This window comes from Sander lucioperca, chromosome 24, assembly GCF_008315115.2.
Source record: "Sander lucioperca isolate FBNREF2018 chromosome 24, SLUC_FBN_1.2, whole genome shotgun sequence".
In the NCBI taxonomy this organism is placed as follows: Eukaryota; Metazoa; Chordata; class Actinopteri; order Perciformes; family Percidae; genus Sander; species Sander lucioperca.
This window is the reverse complement of record NC_050196.1, coordinates 15678745-15703356: the sequence shown is the minus strand read 5'-3', so window position 1 is coordinate 15703356 and position 24612 is coordinate 15678745. Positions and strand designations below refer to the sequence as shown.

Below are 24612 nucleotides of genomic sequence, written 5' to 3'. Positions count from 1 at the left end.
AACTAAAAATGTAAAATACCCAAAAAAAACAAATGCTGATTATTAGAGTTTCAAATTTTTTTCAAAGCATTCACACGTTCATCTTCCAATGAATAACTTAACACTTTTATGCATGTATTCATTTTCAAATCCATGTGTTACTTATGTGTTTTCAGCATTCATTTCAGTATTGATGAAGTCATTTTTTGTCTTCCATATTTAAGAAGTGTATAACTTCTTTTATATACATCCAACAAGTTGTAGTCTCCGTAGCAGGATTGTAGCGGGTGACATGGGAGCAAAGGACCACCAGCAGAATCTAATGTAATAATGATAGACACGAAACAAATAAGTCTGCAAATAATCACTCACAACTGCAGCTGCAGAAATGGATAAATAGAGTAATAGAGTAGTGGGTCATGCCTAAAATGTATTTGGGCTCATAACTTCTACAGGTTGAGAGGACAGCTAAAATCATCCTGTGCTTTTGCTCAGTGAAATGACAGTAACTTGAGATGGGACCTTGAGTGTGTCCGTAAATGTTGAGGTCAGTCAGAGGCTGACTGTATGTCACACACAGCAGTCTCCGTCCTTAGACAATGATCATCCGCGGCACTATTCACACAGCAGTCTCCGTCCTTAGGCAATGATCATCCGCGGCACTATTCACACAGCAGTCTCCGTCCTTAGGCAATGATCATCCGCGGCACTATTCACACAGCAGTCTCCGTCCTTAGGCAATGATCATCCGCGGCACTATTCACACAGCAGTCTCCGTCCTTGGGCAATGATCATCCGCGGCACTATTCACACTGCAGTCTCCGTCCTTAGGCAATGATCATCCGCGGCACTATTCACACAGCAGTCTCCGTCCTTGGGCAATGATCATCCGCGGCACTATTCACACAGCAGTCTCCGTCCTTGGGCAATGATCATCCGCGGCACTATCCACTCGCCGTAGGCCGGATACACAAACAAACACGGTTCCTGTGTCCCGTTGCTAACTTACAGCTAGCTTATGCTAACGTCTGTACAGTTGGTACTGTGGCTGTTTTGGGGGCGAACAGACAAACGAGCCCGCGGTCACATTCACCGGAATGATGCTAGGCGAAAAGTATGAATCGCTGTGAGAAGGAATATGGCGTTTTATATCGGTTTTGTTTGTGTTTCTGCAAATAGACGGTTGCAGGTGGACTGGTGTTGACACGGTCCGTGGGAGCTGGACGTCCGCGGGTTTGTCTTTGCCATTGTATTCATGAGCATCTCCACATTCCAGTGCTAATGCAAACTATAAATATAACTGTACATTACATTACTGTACAACAATTGATTGTTGTTGTATGCTTTTACTTTGACTGTCAGCTGTTAATGAGAAAAGACTTGACGGCTCACATGCTTGTGTTGTTAGCTCAGTGGTTACGTGTTTGCATGGGTTTAATTCCTGCTTGTGGTAGAGATATTTCCAGTGACAGGACTGTTACCTTGTGTGTGTTAGACCCAGGTTGTGTTGTGGTGTTTATGCTGAAGAAGTCTAATAGGACTATATGTAGTGATAGAGCAGAGTGTAAGCTGCTGTCTTCCCTGTGTTACATCTTCTAAACCCCCCCTGGTCAGGTGGCTGCTTTGGTGTTCAGAAGGTCGTAGTTTGAAGCCCTCTGCTGGGTTTGAAGGAGTAAACGCACAAAGCAATGTGTGAAATGTTTCAGAGAATTAGTGCTGAAGCTGAATGTTCCGTTAGCTCACGACACTGATGGCAGCGTTAGTTTTAGAGTTGTTGCTAAGGTCATTTAAGAAAGAAGTTAGAAACATGTATGAATGTTGACAAAACTTTAAAAATGGAAACATTTAGCGTTTGTTCTTGCCCGGTTCAGATGACATCATTTGAGTGCTTGGATCATAAAACAATTAAATACGGGAACATTAAATCAAACGCACCCTTCCGAGCGCTGTGTGTGTTTATTAAGTAAAGAAGTGCCCACCATTATTATGCCAGAGTTCCAGAAGTTGCATAGTCCGTGTTGTTGGAGATGTTTGCCATTAACGACCCACAGCTCTGAATATCAGGCAGTCAGCTGTAGGAGAAGTTGACGTTAGCCAGCAGTAACTAAACAGCTTTGGACAGACGCTTCCCTCCAGCATGGATTAAAAAGCCACAGGTCAAACACTGCTACTGGAACAATTTAGAAGCAATTCATGAGAAAAGTAACTGTTGTTTATGTCAGCAGCTGTCTTTTCTTGTTGGAAATGTGATGGTGACGGGTTGTTGTATGTGGGTTTTGGCAGGCGGCCGCTGTTTTCACTACCGGCACTGAATCGTTTAGTGGTAGTGGGGTATCGGACCCCTTTCCCCCCTGGTTGCAGCCCTAATATTAATACATATCACACATTTCATTTGTTACGGTCTTTCTGTGTCAGCTGGATTGCAATGCAGCTGCATGCAGTTGACCTTAGGGTGCAGCTCAGACACTAAATGATGTCAACAAAACACGGCCTGTCCTCTGCTTGTGAGCTCCAGTTGTCAGCACTAGTAGCTTTACCGTGTGTCTCGGTGTCTTTTATTCCTGCTTGAGGGAAAGAAATGGACCCAAATGTGTCGAAGCAGAACAATCCAATAAACTCTTGTTTTCTCTTGTTTTCTCCCCAGATGAGTGCAGAGTGTCCGGACCACAACGGAGAAGTTCTTTCACTCCATTCATGCCTTTTTTATACCGTACTCACTGTATACTCATAGTATTGTATGCCATGAAAAAAAATTAATAAAAAAGTAAGTAATAGTTGTAGTCAAATTATGTCAAAAAAATCAATGAAAAAGTCATACAGAATGTCAAAAAGTGTTATTACATAGTTATTACATTGTAATAACATGTATTATGTCAAAAAAGCTGTCAAGTTGTACAGAATGTCAGTGTTATTACCTAGTTATTACATTGTAATAACACTGTTATAATGTGTTATGTCAGAAAATCTGTCATAAAAATGTCAAAAAGTGTTATTACACAGTACATAAAAGTGGACGTAAATTATATTTTGTCCAAAAAAAAATAATTCTAAATTCCCCCCCTTTCAAGTTTTTATTTTCTGCTCTGTTCCTTTCTCTGAATTTATCCTACTTTTCTCCTTCTTTGGACTGTCCCTTTCTGAGTTGTCTTACTGATCTCTGCGTACGCATACTGTGGTCTCTTCCTTTCTCTGAGTTCTCCTACTCTTCTCTGAGTTCTCCTACTCTGGTCTCTGCCTTATTCTGATCCCTGCCTGTTCTTGTCTTAATACTTTCCTAATCTCTTCTTGCCTGCACTTCCTTTCCTAACCTCTCTTTCCTGTCTAAGGGACCTATCTAAGTGCACATACGCTGGCACCGAGCTGGTCTTGAACCCGACACCGGCGCCTTTAGTGTCGAGAACAAACCAACCGCGCCACCAACGCACGTACGCACGGAACACTTCTCCGGGTGTATTTGTCTTTGTCATTCTGGGTGTAAAGCTCAAAATAAATGGACTGTCCCTGTGTTGGAACCCATGACCTTTGTGTCTTCCAACCAGCGTTCCTTCACACTGAGCTATCAGATCTACAAGCAGCACCACTTTAGTTGTGTATTTGTCTTTGTATTTTGGGTGTAAAGCTCAAAATAACATTCATCATCCCTGTGTTAGAACCCATGACCTTTGTGTCTTCCAGCCAGCGTTCCTTCACACTGAGCTATCAGATCTGATGTAAGCTGCATCTGTTTAATTATCTATTTGACTTCTTCATTTTAGGTGTTGGACCTTAAAATGTAGTGTGCCGTAAAAGAATTGAACCCACAACCTTCTGAACAGATTACATAGTGTTCGTCATGTTGAGCTACACCTGAAACTGGAAGTATTTTGGTTGGAGGTTGTATTTAACGTTCACATCACTGAGGAGAGAAATTAAAAAGAGCTTTTGCCTGAGCTGGGATTTGATCCTTCAACCTCACATTGTCGCATCAGCATCTTATCCTGGTGAGCTATTCCTCAGGATTGAAATTTTTTTTTTTTTTCGTTCTATTATTTGTTCTTCACACTACCGGGAAGAATCCTTGGACATCTTTAGCCAGACAGGGGAGCCGGGGGATAGATGCTAGATCGGATCCACTAGGCGCGTCGATGTCAGAGGACGTGCCTGGTGGCCTGCCTTATATTGCCTCTGACTGGCTTACCCTGCTATCCTTACCCTATAACCAATCTCCACTCCTCACGCCTGAACCGAACCACGTCAACACGTCTAGTGGATGTGATCTAGCATTCACTGGGCGGCATCAGCTGAAAAAAGCTACACATCCTTTGTCCCACACAGCATTCAGCTGCTCATTAACAAGCTCCGGCCACATGGTCCGATGTGGCACTCTAGTGGATGTGATCTAGCATTTTACTGAGCGGCATCAGCCTGTTCTACTCAGCCACTTATCTCTCTCATAATGAAATCCTTCAGGAGTGGGAGGGCACATGAATGACTGAATTAATGAGTGAATGCATGAAACCTTTATTGCCCCCAGGGGACTAAAAGAGGCTACACATCCTTTGTCTTTCTCTCTCTATAATGAACATTCAAAGCACCATGCAAGTCCAAGAGTGCCACATCGGACCATGTGGCCGGAGCTTGTTAATGAGCAGCTGAATGCTGTGTGGGACAAAGAATGTGTAGCTTTTTTCAGCTGATGCCTCCCAGTGAATGCTAGATCACATCCACTAGACGTGGTTCGGTTCAGGCGTGAGGAGTGGAGATTGGTAAGCCAATCAGAGGCAATATAAGGCAGGCCACCAGGCACGTCCTCTGACATCGACGCGCCTAGTAGATCCGATTTAGCACCCCCCCCAACCCGGCTCCCCTGTCTGGCTAAAGATGTCCAAGGATTCTTCCCGGTAGTGTGAAGAACAAATAATAGAACGAAAAAAAAAAAAAATTTCAATCCTGAGGAATAGCTCACAAGGATAAGATGCTGATGCAACAATGTGAGGTTGAAGGATCAAATCCCAGCTCAGGCAAAAGCTCTTTTTAATTTCTCTCCTCAGTGATGTGAACGTTAAATACAACCTCCAACCAGAAAACTTCCAGTTTCAGGTGTAGCTCAACATGACGAACACTATGTAATCTGTTCAGAAGGTTGTGGGTTCAATTCTTTTACGGCACACTACATTTTAAGGTCCAACACCTAAAATGAAGAAGTCAAATAGATAATTAAACAGATGCAGCTTACATCAGATCTGATAGCTCAGTGTGAAGGAACGCTGGTTGGAAGATACAAAGGTCATGGGTTCTAACACAGGGATGATGAATATTATTTTGAGCTTTACACCCAAAATACAAAGACAAATACACAACTAAAGTGGTGCTGCTTGTAGATCTGACAGCTCGGTGTGAAGGAACGCTGGTTGGAAGACACAAAGGTCATGGGTTCCAACACAGGGACAGTCCATTTATTTTGAGCTTTACACCCAGAATGACAAAGACAAATACACCCGGAGAAGTGTTCCGTGCGTACGTGCGTTGGTGGCGCGGTTGGTTTGTTCTCGACACTAAAGGCGCCGGTGTCGGGTTCAAGACCAGCTCGGTGCCAGCGTATGTGCACTTAGATAGGCCCCTTAGACAGGAAAGAGAGGTTAGGAAAGGAAGTGCAGGCAAGAAGAGATTAGGAAAGTATTAAGACAAGAACAGGCAAGGATCAGAATAAGGGAGAGACCAGAGTAGGAGAACTCAGAGAAGAGTAGGAGAACTCAGAGAAAGGAAGAGACCAAAGTAGAACAACTCAGAGAAGAGTAGGAGAACTCAGAGAGAGAGACCAGAGCAGGAGAACTCAGAGCAAGGCAGAGATCAGTAGGACAACTCAGAAAGACACAGTCCAAAGTAGAACAGTAGGATAAACTCAGAGAAAGGAGCAGAAAATAAAAATTTGAAAGGGGGGGGAATTTAGAATTATTTTTTTTTGGACAAAATATAATTTACGTCCACTTTTATGTACTGTGTAATAACACTTTTTGACATTTTTATGACAGATTTTCTGACATAACACGTTATAACAGTGTTATTACAATGTAATAACTAGGTAATAACACTGACATTCTGTACAACTTGACAGCTTTTTTGACATAATACATGTTATTACAATGTAATAACTATGTAATAACACTTTTTGACATTCTGTATGACTTTTTCATTGATTTTTTTGACATAATTTGACTACAACTATTACTTACTTTTTTATTAATTTTTTTTCATGGCATACAATACTATGAGTATACAGTGAGTACGGTATGAAAAAGGCATGAATGGAGTGAAAGAACTTCTCCGTTGTGGTCCGGACACTCTGCACTCATCTGGGGAGAAAACAAGAGAAAACAAGAGTTTATTGGATTGTTCTGCTTCGACACATTTGGGTCCATTTCTTTCCCTCAAGGAGGAATAAAAGACACCGAGACACACGGTAAAGCTACTAGTGCTGACAACTGGAGCTCACAAGCAGAGGACAGGCCGTGTTTTGTTGACATCATTTAGTGTCTGAGCTGCACCCTAAGGTCAACTGCATGCAGCTGCATTGCAATCCAGCTGACACAGAAAGACCGTAACAAATGAAATGTGTGATACGTATTAATATTAGGGCTGCAACCAGGGGGGAAAGGGGTCCGATACCCCACTACCACTAAACGATTCAGTGCCGGTAGTGAAAACAGCGGCCGCCTACCAAAACCCACATACAACAACCCGCCACCATCACATTTCCAACAAGAAAAGACAGCTGCTGACATAAACAACAGTTACTTTTCTCATGAATTGCTTCTAAATTGTTCCAGTGTCAGTGTTTGACCTGTGGCTTTTTAATCCATGCTGGAGGGAAGCGTCTGTCCAAAGCTGTTTAGTTACTGCTGGCTAACGTCAACTTCTCCTACAGCTGACTGCCTGATATTCAGAGCTGTGGGTCGTTAATGGCAAACATCTCCAACAACACGGACTATGCAACTTCTGGAACTCTGGCATAATAATGGTGGGCACTTCTTTACTTAATAAACACACACAGCGCTTGGAAGGGTGCGTTTGATTTAATGTTCCCGTATTTAATTGTTTTATGATCCAAGCACTCAAATGATGTCATCTGAACCGGGCAAGAACAAACGCTAAATGTTTCCATTTTTAAAGTTTTGTCAACATTCATACATGTTTCTAACTTCTTTCTTAAATGACCTTAGCAACAACTCTAAAACTAACGCTGCCATCAGTGTCGTGAGCTAACGGAACATTCAGCTTCAGCACTAATTCTCTGAAACATTTCACACATTGCTTTGTGCGTTTACTCCTTCAAACCCAGCAGACCTGCCGAGGGCTTCAAACTACGACCTTCTGAACACCAAAGCAGCCACCTGACCAGGGGGGGTTTAGAAGATGTAACACAGGGAAGACAGCAGCTTACACTCTGCTCTATCACTACATATAGTCCTATTAGACTTCTTCAGCATAAACACCACAACACAACCTGGGTCTAACACACACAAGGTAACAGTCCTGTCACTGGAAATATCTCTACCACAAGCAGGAATTAAACCCATGCAAACACGTAACCACTGAGCTAACAACACAAGCATGTGAGCCGGCAAGTCTTTTCTCATTAACAGCTGACAGTCAAAGTAAAAGCATACAACAACAATCAATTGTTGTACAGTAATGTAATGTACAGTTATATTTATAGTTTGCATTAGCACTGGAATGTGGAGATGCTCATGAATACAATGGCAAAGACAAACCCGCGGACGTCCAGCTCCCACGGACCGTGTCAACACCAGTCCACCTGCAACCGTCTATTTGCAGAAACACAAACAAAACCGATATAAAACGCCATATTCCTTCTCACAGCGATTCATACTTTTCGCCTAGCATCATTCCGGTGAATGTGACCGCGGGCTCGTTTGTCTGTTCGCCCCCAAAACAGCCACAGTACCAACTGTACAGACGTTAGCATAAGCTAGCTGTAAGTTAGCAACGGGACACAGGAACCGTGTTTGTTTGTGTATCCGGCCTACGGCGAGTGGATAGTGCCGCGGATGATCATTGCCCAAGGACGGAGACTGCTGTGTGAATAGTGCCGCGGATGATCATTGCCCAAGGACGGAGACTGCTGTGTGAATAGTGCCGCGGATGATCATTGCCTAAGGACGGAGACTGCAGTGTGAATAGTGCCGCGGATGATCATTGCCCAAGGACGGAGACTGCTGTGTGAATAGTGCCGCGGATGATCATTGCCTAAGGACGGAGACTGCTGTGTGAATAGTGCCGCGGATGATCATTGCCTAAGGACGGAGACTGCTGTGTGAATAGTGCCGCGGATGATCATTGCCTAAGGACGGAGACTGCTGTGTGAATAGTGCCGCGGATGATCATTGTCTAAGGACGGAGACTGCTGTGTGTGACATACAGTCAGCCTCTGACTGACCTCAACATTTACGGACACACTCAAGGTCCCATCTCAAGTTACTGTCATTTCACTGAGCAAAAGCACAGGATGATTTTAGCTGTCCTCTCAACCTGTAGAAGTTATGAGCCCAAATACATTTTAGGCATGACCCACTACTCTATTACTCTATTTATCCATTTCTGCAGCTGCAGTTGTGAGTGATTATTTGCAGACTTATTTGTTTCGTGTCTATCATTATTACATTAGATTCTGCTGGTGGTCCTTTGCTCCCATGTCACCCGCTACAATCCTGCTACGGAGACTACAACTTGTTGGATGTATATAAAAGAAGTTATACACTTCTTAAATATGGAAGACAAAAAATGACTTCATCAATACTGAAATGAATGCTGAAAACACATAAGTAACACATGGATTTGAAAATGAATACATGCATAAAAGTGTTAAGTTATTCATTGGAAGATGAACGTGTGAATGCTTTGAAAAAAATTTGAAACTCTAATAATCAGCATTTGTTTTTTTTGGGTATTTTACATTTTTAGTTTTAGTACTGTACTTCTACATTTCTACATACACTTATGTCTATATAACATTCATTTCATTCTTTATTTGCATGTATGTAAATGCAAGAAATGTATGTTCCGAATAATTACCAGCAGTCATGTATTTTTGTATTCATTTATATATGCATTTGAATATTTCAGTATTTATTCAAGCCTTTTTCTTTGTATATTATTTTATTTATCAATTAATAAATGCATTTTTTTGTATTACTTCAATGTATGTGTTTTTTTTTCAATTAAGGTTTGCTTTTATTTATTTGGTCATCTTCCAACATGTATTTATTGATTATAACCTAATTTGGTCCTCCATACAGGAATTCTTATTTATGCTAATTACATACAAGTGTGAGAGCTGGGTCTCAAAGCGTTACATGCACCTGCTGTTGTACACGTTTTTCTCAAAGAAATGTTCTAAGTATACATTTTATTTCAGGTTCAAACTGCTGAGATTTTTCATTGCAAATCGTAGGGTTCAAAGTGAAATTGTACCTTTTGGGGCTAGGAGTCTAGATTCCCCTAATTCTACCACTAGGTGGCAACATGTCTGTGCTACTATTACCACCACAGACTGTTAATATTAATTATTATGAATTATTATTATCACATACTGATCGGAGCATGCCAACTCCAGTGTGTGGTTGTATTCAAAGAACAGGGTTATATTGCTTTTAAAGCAAAGGCAGTGTATATTTAAACTCGTTTACTATTTAGTTAAAAGTTGCAGGTTTAAATTCTAAATAAAGTACTGAGGGAAAAAGTCACATTTGATTCAGTGTGTTTTATTCAAATGTTTCACTCATTCAGCTCATCACAGTAACAAAAGGGGCAGGATTCTGTGAAATGTGCCATAGTGACGGCCATTTAAAAACACAAGCCAAATATTACAAAGAAACAGTGCTACATTATGCCGTGTATAACTGAAATCTTCCCCACAAAAAAAAAAAAAAAAAAAAAATCCCTAAATCCAGAAGATGAAATGTAAAAGGAAGTGCAAACATTAGTAAACAGAAGATAAGAACATCAGTAAGTTCAGAGATTTATACAAAGTGCAACAAGAACATATCCCTTATAGGGCGTTAAACTATTTCAAAGTGTTAATATGCACAGTTTAGTGACACCATGGTGAGACAATTTTGTAAACACATTCACACTTTTTCCTTTTGGTCACATTTAAAATTCAATAATATTGCATCAATATATATTTATATAAATAGCCATTTAATAGTAAGCTTTGTACACAGATACATACAGTAGACCTTGTAAAAATGAGACCAAATGTGCCCAAACCAACAGGGACGGATTCATTTTAGCAGCATCTTTGGCGCTTGTTGCCAGAGGGAAAACACCTGATTAGTTAAAAAAAAAAGGTATTTAAAATAAATATATAAATACGTACAGTATTGTGAGGCTCTTTATTTATAAAAAGTGGCAGGCCTCTTTAGCAGGTTAGTACTACTGGTACCCTACAGCCAGTGGTTTATTGCACAAGAGCAACAGGGAACAACTCCCCCTTGGCACGGACCAAACTCAGGAGCGTCAAGCTGTCGGTAAAATTAGACCTGATCTGCATACACTCAAATCCAGAAAAAAGACATCCCGCCTTCCCCGAAGAAATTCTGCATAGAATTCAATGGATGACACGAGAGATCAGTTCACTTGTGGCCCTTTTGGAGAACTCTTCTATGCAGGACTTAAGCAGATTTAAGGTTACAGTTACTTTTTGGTCAAACCCATTCAAACATCCCCAAGGAAAAGCTTTATGTTGAGGTGTGGCGAGTTACCCGAGCCAGCGGGGTTTCCACCAGTCCATCCATCCATCAGTAGCAGCCGTCCCTCCAGCTGCTGTCACGAAGGGCACTGAGGGTGGACAGGCTCTTTGGAGGCGTCAGTAAACTGCAGAAAATAATGAAGGAACGGTCAATTATTCATATCTGACAACCTGTATAAGAGAGCACAAACATTTTCTAATCTAGCAATTAGGGCTGAAACTAACAATTATTATTTTCCATTAATCTGTCGATTATTTTCTCGATTAGTTGTTTGGTCAATAAAATGTCAGAAAATAGTGAAAAAAATGACGTCCTCAAATGTCTTGTTTTGTCCACAGCTAAAAGATATTCAGTTTGCTTTCATAGAGGAGTGAAGAAATGAGAAAACCTTCACATTCAACAAGATATCAGAAAACTATTACTTTTTTTTTTTCATAGAAAATGATCCAAGGGCCTAACTTTGGGTTCAAAATTGGGGGAAATTCAATCAAACACTTCATACCCTGGATTGTGGTGAATGTTTCTGCAACAATCTGTGCCTTTTCTGCATCAATTTATGGTGCAAATGTCTTTAATTATTTAAAGGAAAATATTATTATTTAGTAAACTACACCTATGCTTAAACCGATCAATCGCTAATTAAAATAGTTGGTGATTAATTTGATAGTTGACAACTAATCGATTAATCACTGCAGCTCTACTTGTATTAAATTAAAGTGTTTACCTCCGCGCTGGTTGGCCCTTGCTGCGGGGGGTGGAGCTTGGGGTGCCAACAAAGGAGGCGGGGCGGGGCAGGCTGCTGCGTGGCGTGTTTGGGGTGGAAGTCGGCGGCCCTGCTCCGCCCGGAGGTTTACTGAGCATAGGGATGCCCGTGGCAACCCCGCTGCTCCCCCCGCTGCTGACGTTCAGACACTGGAGGCTGGTGGAGGCCGGCGTGGGGGCCGAGCCCTTGATGGTGGGGCTGACGTAGGCGGTGGCCTTCAGCGGCTGCCGTGACAACGTGGAGAAGTTCCCGACGCTCTGGACCCTGTTCTGCAGCTGGCCTGGGGAGGGGACTGGAGGTGGATGGAGAGAACAGATACAAGATTAAATTAGATCCTTCTGTATGTGGGTTTCATAATAATAGACGTTTTTGAAGAAAAGACTACCAAAAATTCTTCTGTGCAGGTGCGTTGGAAAAGAACATAACTTGGAAACAAAGGAACAAATCCTGTACTCTGCTCGTACTATAGCATCGCCGTTTATTTACAGCATTTGAGAGATTTTTTGTTGTTGTAAATAAACGGTGATGCTATAGCAAGAGCAGAGTGTGGGATTTGTTCTTTTGTTCCCAAGATAATAATAAACTCAAAAAAAATTTAAGAAAATACAAATTCACTTGTATATGAGAGAATCTGTATCTTACTGAAGGACTGCAGTCGAGCCAGCCCACTGGACGAATCAAAACTCTGGCTGTTACGAAGCAAAGAAGGAGAAGCACTAGGATTGGTTGGAATGGGCACACTAGGCATGCTGGGAGCTCTGACAAGGTTAGGCATGCTCCTCCGCAGCTTATCTGAAAGAGACACAAACATAAAGAAATGAAGTTAAACACTGCACTAGGGCAGCCTGTGATGTAACAATAGAGCTGTTTTACTACTTATATTGCTTTCAGAGGTTGAAAGTAAATTACAATTACTCGCGTTACTATAATTGAGTCGTTTTTGTGTGTACTATTACTCTTTAGAGTAGTTTTTAAAATCTGTAATTTTACTTTTACTTAGGTATGTTTTGTTTGAAGTATTGCACTTTGCTACATTTTAAATCAAATCCGTTGTTATGGCCAAATACCAGTCAACAAACTCAAATCAAAATGTTTTTTTGTCGCTTCTTTTGTTTAGTTTCTTTGCTTTTTTCAAGGTTTTTGTCGCTTTTTTTAATTTTTTTTTTTTTTACTTTTTTGGCTCTGTGCCCTTAACAAATCGCAAAAGACTGTTATTTAATTAAATAAGTTTAAATAAGATATTAAAATAGGCATATATATAAAAAAATATATCTCCATTCGCTGTTAAAAGGTAACTAACTTTTACTCTGAGTAAATTTTAAATGAACTACTTTTAATAATTATATTTGTACTTAAGTAAAAGTTCATCAAAGTAATCGTACTTTTACTTAAGTTGAGTATTTTTGTACTCTTTCCACCTGATTGCTTTTGTTGTGAGCTGTTGGTCAGCGTGTTCTTTTCTTACAACTCCATCCCTTAAGACGCCACATAAAGCTTTGTGTTGAGGCGGTGATCTCTCCTGTAACAACAGCTTCCAGCCTCCTCAGTCAGATATACTCTCCTAACTCTAATCCCATCAAACTCTCTCTCATCTCCGCCTCAGAAATGGGAACACGCGCCTGTCTGAGGGCTTTAACAGTGGGTTGGACTGTACAAGAGGCTTAGCCAGAGTTATTATTAAGTGGTAGAGTAAGGACATCAGTGGGGGTCAGCCCGGGGCGTCCACACATGGTTAGAGAGCGAAGATGGGATCTCAAAATGAGACAAATTGTAAGAAAGCACAGTTACAGGTGATGAATTAATGGGTTGAATGTTGCTGTGTTTAATCACAGAAAAGTTAGAATATTGTTTAAAGGTTCATGAGGTTAGGAGACTTACATTTCACTTTGGATTTAGTGAAAAACAATGTTGACTTACTCTCATATTCGGCTGGACGCCATGATTGTTTCCCCCAAAGAAATACGCGCAACAGCGTACACATATATACAAATACACACAGAAATATTACACGTACAAAACATATAAACAGAGAGATAACTGATTAGTACTATTGACAGAAATGAGAGCAGTATATTTCAAAGTTATAAAGTCTAAGCAATCATGTTCTACCTCGCTTTTCTGACTTGAAAATTTAAAGTGAGAATCAGAAGAGGTTGCATTATGGGAAGTGTAGGCTTCATGGTTTATGGGTATCTCAGCCACTGCTACATGCTACTTCTACTTGTCTCTTGCGAGTCCCCCAACTTTATAGATGTGCAATACTAGGCTGCCTGAGTATATCATTTGAGTTTTTTGGAGTCGTGTTTTTTGGCCATCCAATGAAGGCAAGTCCAATATTTGATATTCTTTTAGCCGTTTGAGTCTCCGCCATCTCCTTAGGCAAATATCTGGCTCTTCTGCTGCTAAATGCCACACCAGGTAGTTACTATTTATATTAAATTCTATCTATCTATCTATCTATCTATCTATCTATCTATCTATCTATCTATCCTGTCTGTACATAAAAGGTGTTTATAGTGTACATGTTACTATTATTGTTACTCCTGTTGTTTTTCTATTTCTTATAATACTTTTTCTATTTTTTTCCTACTATAGTTATATTTAATGTGCATTTTTGAGCTGCTGTAACAAGGGAATTTCCCCAGTGTGGGATCAATAAAGTCTATCTTATCTTTTCTTACTAACATTCAGGGTTAGTTATTAAAAGATTAACATTTTTGGTCCACCAGCCACTCAATAGATCACCATTGTTTTTATGGCTGGTGGTGAGTGAAGCAAATCTACCAGCCACTTGCATTTCTTTACCAGCGTTTGGCTGGTAGATGGTGCTCATTTTGAACCCTGCAAACTTTGGTTGTCTGCCATTTGGTGCAGGTACATCAGAGTCATTTCTCACCTGATCCTGGTCGGAAGCTGTGCTGCTCGGCTGCGCAGGGGCTGCCCAGCCCCAGCCCCAGCCCCAGCCCCAGGCCCAGGGGCTGAGGTTGGAAGGCGAACCCTGCGGAGGGGTAAGGCGGAGTGGAGGGGGTGGAAGGCGGGGTGGACAGGGAGCTGGTGCTTCTTCGCCAGTCTCGGATGCTGGAGAAAGTGTGGGAGTGCGGGAGGCGGGTGAGGCGCGGCTGCGGTGGGGGCAGGAGGCCGTAGTCTTCGTCGTCCTCGTCTTCCTCCTCCAGGTCGAGGCCGGCGCTGAGCTGGCTGAGCTGGAAGGTGAAGCTCTGGCTGCGGCGGTTGGCCAGGACGGACGACGTGCTGGCGTAGTCCTGTCTTAGACCTGGGGGAGCGAGATATGAGGACCAGCGACACACACACACACACACACACACACAGACACACAGACACACACACACACACACACACAGACACACACACACACACACACACACACACACACACACACACACACACACACACACACACACACACACACACACACACACACACACACACACACACACACACACACACACACGTCACCTCCTGGGATTAATGAAGCTGAAGTAGCGATGAGCCCTGAGATCTGGTGCCATATGTTAAAATATTAGAAAGGAGGGAACAATAGAGACGGATGAACAGCAGAACAAGTCAGTTGGCGCACAATAACACAGACACACTAAAATAAAACCTGAAATACATTTCACCAATAATGTTCAGAAATCATTTTGACTAGATTTAGCTTGAAATGCAGGTATATGTTTAAGATAAACATGAAAAAAAAAGGTTTATTCAACCCAAAATTTACTCCATGCAATGTCTCAGGGAGTCACCGACTTCAAATAAAGAACAGCCAGCCTGCAATTTGCAGTTTTAAATTATACACTATTTCTCAGAGCAGGAGCGGTTCTGGGGACAGAAATACTGTCATTAGGCATGTTGAAGAGCCAAACTACTGCATGTTTTCTTGCCTAGCGTTGGGTGTCTGTTGTTTAAATCCGAACAGAGTCAATAACTTACTCTCCTCCTGCAGTCGGGCCATAACCTGGACATCGGTGAGGTCCTGCAGTTTGTATCCCAGGGTGATGGAGTCGTCCTCCACCTCTGAAGAACCGAGGTCACTGTCCACGGATGACTGAAGACTGAGGGCGCAGCGCCGGAGGCTGCGGCCTGCAAAACAAAAATAAAACCAGCTTCAGAAAACCGGGCTTGACTCGTGCCACTTCTCCTCATCTTACCTTTTCCAGTTGTTTCTGACACGGTGTTAGACAAACGAGACAGTCACTGCAGCTCAACAACGTTCAGTAATGAGAAAAGCCCTTGAGTCTTCTGAGTGTCCTCTACATAAAGATGAAGGATCCAAACTAAGGAGGGCTCATGCTTGGCTCTGAGAATTAGAGTCCATTAAGTACCAGCGAGGCAGAAATATTGTTAAGGTTAATGATATTCCTGATATCTGTGCACTGTGACGGCTCTCTAAAATAATCCTTCCCATCACTGGTGTTATTCCAATTACCTTTTTCACATTTGATCTAATGTGGTAACTTGGGCCAAGTTTTCTGCAGACTTTATGAGGCTTTTTGGCTCATCTTCCACCCACACTCCATATTGTCTCACTTAATTCTAATGGTAGTTTACTGGAACTAGTGAAATAGTCCCTACAGCATTAAAACGGCTCACAGCAATATATGTTAGTATCCTCAGTAGTTTGGACATGTTGCTGCTGAATTTCTATGGATTTTTTCATACCGATAAGCACCCAAAAACTGAAAATCATTCACTATTGTGAACTATTGTAGTTGTGGGAAGGCAAAAAAAGATATAATTTTATATGAATGTATTACATAAATTGTGATAGATGAAAGTGAGTTTTATTTTTGGAACAACACACAATATATGTAAAAGGAATGAAAAAGAAAAAAAGGAGTAAGCCCTGGTTTTTTAATGCTGTTTGGATGAGCACCGTCATGGAATTGAGCCTTGGGCTAAAAAAGCCAACAGTGAGCCCGTTGGCAGTTACTACATAAACCCTGAACGGTACTCCAATGTGGGCTCTCTCGTTCCCTGCAGCTTTGCCCTCTCCGCTGCGTCTGGAACATTATTTCTTTCCATCACGAATAATGCACAAAAGGCTTTGGCACAGTGGGATCTCTGCGACTGAAACGTTGCTTGAAGCCTCAGCGGAAATATATTCCCTTACTCCCACGACTTACATGGCAACACAGTTGTGGGTGGCTGACCCAGTTCTACACCGAGCGTCTCGCACCTACCTGCACATTAATATTCTGATTGCGATAAAAAGCACAGTTGGTATTCAGTTTGATGTTCTGTTCCATATGAGACAAGGAAAGCAGGAAGTAAGATGTGTGTAAAGCAGGAGCATTGGGGCTTACTGCGGTTGGCGGGGAAGAAGGTGGGAGTCCTCTCCGAAACAGGGGACAGATCCTTCCCTACAGGGCTCAGCGTCCGATGGAGGACCGGGTGGAGCGGGGAGGAGAGGGCTGGAACTAAGGGAGAAATTTGGCGTTTAATAATACAAATATTTGTCAGAGCTGCTCCAGAGGTGAAAAGGCTTTAAAATGAAACCGCCAAGTCCTGAGTTACCATGTCTTTCAGCCGACTGGGGAGTGGAGCAGGGTTTGGCTGACGGAGAAGAGCTGATGGGTGACACTCCGGCCACTCGACTCAGGGGAGGGCCGGGGGAGGAGGTGGGAGAAGGGCTGGAAAGGGAGCTACGCCACCTGGACACTGAGGAGGGAGGGGGGTGGGTTTGCAGGAGGAGAAACAGGCAGTGGGGATATTATTAATACAACAAATCATACCTTTATGCATCAGAAGTGGATATCAAATATCAACCAGCCAACAGTTTGCAAGGCTGCAGACCCGATAAGGAGAAACACAGCAACTTTTAAACATCGCTACACCGACCTTTTCAAGAAGCTGGTTGAAGGAATGAAAGAAGGAGGATGTGTTCACACGGTCCAACAAATTGTATTTTGCACAGATACATGTAAACGGGAATATTAGTGGAATATTCACTTTCATTAGCCATGTAAACAGCTTAGTCGGAATATCGTCTTTTTCGGAACAGGGACAAAAAACGGAATATTATGTGCATGTAAACGTAGCTAGTCACTGAGACAAAGTCATTCTCTTAAAAAAACAAGTTGAATATTAATTTACATCATTAATGTCTTAGCTGTAAAAAGTTTAGATTCCATCAGTAAAGACAACCAGCTGTTTGCTTTCCATATTATTAAAGATAAAGTTTGACTACGCTTGGTACAAACCTGTCCGATACCTGGAGTTTAATCTAATCTTTAATTTAAAAGCAACATCGGTCAGAAAATTCTGTTAAATATTTTCCTCCATTCACATAGCCAGAGATCACACAAATACCATTCTTCCAAAACATATTCCCCTTTACTGTGTTTTGTTAAAAGCTTTTGTGCATTTGTTCGGTTCTTCTCATTTATTCAGGTTTGAACTTGCAGCTCAAGTCTGCCTCTCTCAGTATTAAGACTACACTTCCCATACACCACCTTGCTTCTTGTCACAAAGAAAATGTCGTCTTCCACTGTGCTGTTGAAGCAGTAGAGCAGATTTCTGGCAAAATGTGGTTGCATACGACCACATTTCCTTCTTTTTAGTTAGGACTTTAAAGTAATGTGTTAATGCTTGGTCAGTATTTAATGAACAACAACAACAACATATATAAATGCCTCATAATGCATGTGTCCAACCAGGTTTTTATTTGATGATTTCATTCTATTTAGAAAAGCAGATGACAGATAACTGTTTAGCTGTTATTTTATTTTTCTGCAGCTATTGAACCACCCATTTGTTTTCCTGCTAAATTAAAGTCACAGAATCAGGGATATCCAGATACTTCCACAGATGGAAGTACAAAGTCTATGCAGACTATATTTATTCTTACGCCCTTTCTCACCTCAAAGCTCCAAAACCTTAACTGGCTCTAACAACAATAATGCAAAAACAGAAATGTACGCACAAACACACCATGTTTGAAGAGAGGGCAGTACTGTGCAGCGGTTACCTCAGCAGCACTGTGACTGTTACCAACCGCTCTATTCAACAGCTTCAAACAAAAGGACAAAGCTGTATTCAGCACACACACACACACACACACACACACACACACACACACACACACACACACACACACACACACACACACACACACACACACACACACACACACACACACACACACACACACTTTGGCTGGTTTGAAGCACCAGTGACAAATATTTTGGGAATAAAGATGCATCAAAATGTGCTGTGTGTATTATTGAAGCCTACATCCTCCCAAAGATGCAGGAGGAAGATTTCTCTCCACTACCTGTCAAATATAAGCCATTTAAAGCTACAGAAGGGGGGGGGGGGGGGGTATTCCTTTCATGTAAATGGTCTCCATGGCAACAGCTCTCCATTTTCAGTGTACTGAGAGGCGGAGAGAGATAGCAGGGCCGAGCTGCTGGGAGGATTCCTCGGCCTGCCAACACAGCGATGCAAAGGACCAGGGCCTCTGATGCAACCAGCTGCACAGCTGGTGCAACTTCAGAGCACCGAGCCAAGTCAAGGGTCGACGCTGTGACCCAAATATTAATATCAGAGATAGCCAAAAGTATGTGGACACCAGACAACACAATGGTGATACTACAAGGTCTTTACAGGCATGGTTTTCCCCTGTTTGGTGTGGAATAGAGCTGCTAAGATTAATCATCAACCATTAAATTAATTATTATTATTATTATTATTATTATTATTATTATTATTATTATTATTATTGAGTAATTCTTCAATGTCAAAAGTTTAAAAAAAATTGGATTCCAGCTTCTTAAATATGAGTATTTTCTAGTTTCTTCACTCCTCTGTTCCTAGAAAACTGAATGTCTTTGAGTTGTGGACAGAAAAATATGTTTGAAGACGTCATCCTGGGGTTGGGGAAAACACTGATCGACATTTTTCACCATTTTCTGACGTTTTATAGACCACAACTAACAACTGATCAATGAATTGAGAAAATAAAATCGACAGATTAATCAACAACGAAAATAATCATTAGTTGCAGCCCAACTGATGAAGAAGTTGATGGTCCTGCACAGAGCCCTGACCTCAGTGCCTCAACATCAGTGCTGCTGGACCTCAACAGTGAATGTAGGAGCTTTCATGAACCGGCCACTGACAAAAAGAGCAGTCCAGATAGAGCTGGGTGAAATGGAGACAAATGTCACAATATTTTTGACCAAATACATCAATGCCGATATTGTAGGGTTGACTATTGGTGCTTTCACAAAATATTTACACAATGAGAATTTTGATAAATGATCACCAATAATACTACGTGGGTAAAAGCAAATAATGAAACAGCTAGTAAGTCTGGTAAGTTCAGAAAGTAACATCACTTTACTGTAATGGAGCCTTTAAACCAGGAAAAGATTACACTTGTCTCATATCACGATATCCAAAATGAAAGATGATATCTAGCATCGATGTCGATATATTGCCTCGCTCTAAGTCCAGCAAAAATGCATTTCTTCGAAAAATACTGCAGACTTTATTTTGAAAGTGTGGTAAAGCAGCCTCACACAAATGCACCCACGCATGTGAGCCAAAGCACCATCACACACACACACACACACACACACACACACACACACACACACACACACACACACACACACACACACACACACACACACACACGAGCCTGATCTGCTTTTTCCAGGTCTCTTGTAGATAAGATCAAGACATTAAATCCATTTTTTAAAAGTCGATTCAGGCGCCAGTGGTAACCATGACAACGCTGAACGCAAACTAAGACACCACTATTGATTCTCAGGTCTTGACTTTTCAGATCTTGAAGTAACCATGACAGCTGGTGTGTTTTTTGGGGAAGCTCAGCTCTTCCTGCTCACCATGTTGTTGTTCTTCCTCTTCTTCAGTGGTGCATGATATAATTAAGTGATGCCAAGACATGCAGGTAAGGTGACCCGGGACTGATCTGCTTAATGCTACAAGGTGTGGACAGATTATAGTCTGTGAAGTCTACTGTCCTGCTGAGTCCCATTAGTCACAGTGAAGGTGACTGCCCTTCAACCTGGATCGTGTTACCTGTGGATCTAGTCACTTTTTATACATTTTTGACAACTTTCTGACATGACAAACGCTTAATCAATGAATCAAGACAATATAATTGTTTGTGGCATCTCTAAAGTATCAAGAAGCACAAAATGGAAATACTCAAAGTAATTTAAAATTGTACTTAAAAAGGGGAACTCCACTGATTTCATTGCACAGTCTGTGTACTGTACATCCTCATCTCTGCCTGAGGCTGACAAGATAAACACAAGCTTAACATGAACCAGCCCATCACTTTCTGATCACTTCCATCTCAAACTCCTGAAAATTACATTATTTTTGGTGCCAGACTGCCTCCTACACAAGTCAGCGAGAGCATCTATCTATAAAGTCTAGAGGAGAAGCAATTTAACAGTTCTTCCTGGCCAACATTTGTGTTGTGTGAGTCATTGAGCATTCGCTCAGTCAAATTCCTTCTGGCAAGACAGCAACATAAAAGCTGTGTACATCAGTTTAAAAACAGCCTGAAGGAGAGCAGCATCCTGCAAACTAATCTACTAAGAGATCTTATGAAAACAAAAGGAAGACAAAAAAAAAGAGAGGAAGCCACAGCCACATCTGGAGATGTCAACTAGGCCTAGATGAGGTGTAAAATCATCTACAACATGAAATACTCTTCTAATGCGCATCTTTATTTAAGGAAAAGTGACAAATCTGAAATTAGTAACACCCTGAGACTGAACTCCAGTAAGACGTTTCCAGCATTGTTCATTAGACAGAAACTCCTTCACCCCTCAGACATCCGCACGCCAAAACGAACACAGCTATTTAACTCCTTAAAAACAAAAAAGATCCTTACATCTGCATTGCATTCTGGTTAAGATTAAGCCCCTGTGAGTTTTGTTTTTTTCATCTCTCAATCACATCGTTTATTGATTATGTGTATATTAATCTGTAGTATTTGTATATGTGTAAACCAATAAACTTAACTAAACTGGTTGTACTGGGCATCTCCCAGTGAGAAAGGGGCGAGCAGGCGATAATGGAACTACAGTAAGCACCCAGAGCCCCCCCCGACATGGTGACGGCCCTTGTTTTTGTCTGCACATTTGACATCTTTAGCGCCATAAAAAGAGACATTTAGAAACTGGAAATCTAAAATGTATCTTCTTGCTGTCACCTTTCTTGCAAGCACAGCTCTATGTTCCAGCTGAACCGTTTGGTAACAAAACAAAAAGGTGTGATGTCACTCACTTAGCTCGTCGCAGACACACATCCATGTGTGGTTATAGTACACAATAACTTCTAATATAACAACACCCTATTACAACAGTCTCTCGCACTGCCGACTCTTTAGCTGTACAACACAACCCTGCCCTGGGGCCAATCACTCATTTTCTTTCCACACACAAACGGTGTGACATTTGGTACCTTGTTCCAGGCGAAGGGACAGCGATCTCCTGGCGACCTCCACCTCTGATTTGTCCAGAACCTGCCGGCACCACTGCAGAGGTGTGAGGGAGCCAGCTGTGGGCTCTCTGGCTTTTGATGGCACGTACAACCTGGAGAGAGAGACACAGATTGAAATGCTGAGAGTCAAACAATCGCCTAAACTGTCCCAGGACAACGTAGGCTACTATTTAAAAGCACCTGAGAGTCTGCAGCCATGCTAGCAGCTCTGCGATCTGTTTGAATGCTAACATGTGGATGTTTAGCAGGTATAATGTTTACCATGCTGATCATCTCAATTTAGCATGCTTATTAGCACTAACACAAGCGCAGGGGAGGCTGATGTCATTTGTTCTGCAGGTATTTACAAAGGTGGGGCTGCAACTAATGATTATTTTCAGCCATGATTTTTCTTTTTTTACTATAATAGGCCAGATAATACTGAAAGAATACCAATCCTAGTTTCCCAGAGTCAAAGGTTTTCAAAAGGTCTTTTTTGCCCGACTAACAGTCCAAAACTCAAAGATATTTGGTTTACTATGATATAAATCAGTGAAAAGCAGCAACAGTTTCATTTCAGTTGCTCATTGGATGGAAACATAACTATTTATTATAAGAGACGTGATGGCATCCAAGTTGAAAACGCAACAAAAAGGAAAGATTGCAACACTGTATATAACATATCTTACTACTTTAAAATAATTCATTGCTAACATACATTATTATTATCTTTTGTTTTGGTTTTTCCATAGAAACACAATCAGAGATGACAAGTAGCAGGTGCCATTTCTATGCAAATGTCATACCAACATCACTGTGGTTTCTTTTGCATTGTTTGTAGGATTTGAATGTTATTAAAGTATTATAAAATTGCCCTGTTGGGACTATTTCTCCATGTAGTCCCTGAGAGATCATTCTTTTGTGCCACCAAACAATCCTTTTCCGATATGAGGAAGAGGAGCTACTCTGTTCAAACGGAGTGGATCAGATTATTCTGACAGTCCTGAACTCCTTCGCCACAATTTTTTTTGCTCTTCGGGCATCATAGAGGGAGTTGAATTATAGATTAAAACCTTCACTGACATCAGGTGAGACGTGGATGGGGACACACAAACACCTTGGTTACTATTCCCAGACAGGAGGAGGGGAAATGCCTGCAATGTGAATACACCAAACACAAAAACAAAAGATGAATGCAAATGTGCTGCAGTGCAGAATCAGCAGTACTCCTTACTCTTCAAAGATAACTTTGATCTCTTGGGTTTCTACCATGCACTCTGACCTTGCTGATATAAACGGTGTAGACAAAATATTAGAAACACCTCTCAGTGTAACCATAAACTACATCCTCCAACATGGTGAATCAACACCTCTCTACAAATCTTAAATGTAGGGATTTATTGCAGGACTGCTGTTTAATGCCACTTTCTAATAGCCAACTGTATTGATTAACTGAAAAAGCAAAATCAATTGGGTACTTATGAAAACAACTTAGTTAGTTGCAGCCCTATAACTGTCAACAAACTGGCTTCCTATTGGCTTATTTGCATGAGATGGTCAGTTCACTCTGCAAGATGCAACATGGTCAGCCAAATGTGAGTTCCTGATTTTGATTTGGTCTCTTTGCAACAACCTCACATGTCAATTCTTACTGGAAGTAGGCAATACATGACAGGATATTAGTTTTTTGGAAGAAATGGCAGCAGCAAGAACAGTTAGGCTACACTATCTGTTGGAAATTTTGGTTTTAGAGCATGGCAAATAAAGCATTCAGCCAATGGTATTTTGATATTAATTTGTCTCCTGCACAGAGGAAGAATGGCAGCACGGTGCAGCCCTGATAACAAGTGGTCTCTCTCTCTTTCTCAGCTAATTCAGTTCCAAGGTGTGTGTGGCTTTGTCTTGCAGTAGGCTGGACTGGTTACGTCCAGACACAATGAGAAAACCAGGCGTAATGAACAGGAGCATCTACAACACACATGTGGCCTCTGCATGCAGGCGACATGATTTAACTGCATAAAGCAACAAATGGTTGGAAAATTTAAAACAGTTACCATGTTTCATCAGACTCGTCTGAGCAGCACAGAGAATCAAAATCCAAAAGTTCCAGCTCGTCCAGAAGCGACGGCTCGGATCCGTCCTCCGCCTCCTCCCCCGCAGCAGCAGTTGCTCCATCCCCACCGGAGTGCGGCTGGAAATAGTCGAAAGGCTCCTCCGGGGGCACGAATGCCTCCAAGGACGACTGACACAGCAAGGTGGGCAGCGGGCTGGGGAGGGGGTATCCCCCGGCGCTGCCGAGCACGCACGCCGAGGATGGAGGAAGCACCTGCGGGCTGCCGGAGCAGCTACTCGCCCGGGTCCGCAGCTGCTCATTCTGCCGCTCCAGCTTCCGGACCAGCTCCTGCAGCTTCTTCACCTCTAACTCGGCGTTCAAGGTGTTGCTGTTACAGTCGACCTCGGTCATTATCGAGTGGTTCAGTACCGCTGCCTCCATTGGACCAGAACACAAAAAATAAAGCTATTCTAGCCGCTACTCCACCTCCAAATGAGATGAGAAATGGCTCACCCGTTGTTCTCAGGCTGGTTTCTGTATTCCGGTAGCGTAGTAATCTGTCTGGACGGTAACCCAGTGTG

At 41.9% G+C, this 24612-nt stretch overlaps 1 protein-coding gene across 4 annotated transcripts; it reads right to left on the bottom strand.

Moving 5' to 3' along the window:
- Positions 1 to 10158: 10158 nt before the first annotated feature.
- On the bottom strand, positions 10159 to 24608 carry LOC116044489 (SLAIN motif-containing protein 1-like). Of its 4 annotated transcripts, XM_031291731.2 has the most exons (10): positions 24033 to 24608; positions 21961 to 22091; positions 17029 to 17172; positions 16818 to 16931; positions 15445 to 15594; positions 14390 to 14764; positions 13411 to 13422; positions 12136 to 12285; positions 11455 to 11785; positions 10159 to 10854 (listed from the first exon to the last, which is right to left on the bottom strand). In XM_031291731.2, exons 1-10 carry the CDS (start codon positions 24470 to 24472, stop codon positions 10779 to 10781), a joined length of 1923 nt encoding a protein of 640 aa, XP_031147591.1. In that variant the 5' UTR covers positions 24473 to 24608; the 3' UTR covers positions 10159 to 10778. The 4 variants fall into 4 exon arrangements, with proteins under 4 accessions (XP_031147591.1, XP_031147592.1, XP_031147594.1 ...); XM_031291732.2 differs by lacking the exon at positions 13411 to 13422; XM_031291734.2 differs by lacking the exons at positions 16818 to 16931; positions 17029 to 17172 and adding an exon at positions 14968 to 15010.
- Between the last annotated feature and the right edge of the window lie 4 nt (positions 24609 to 24612).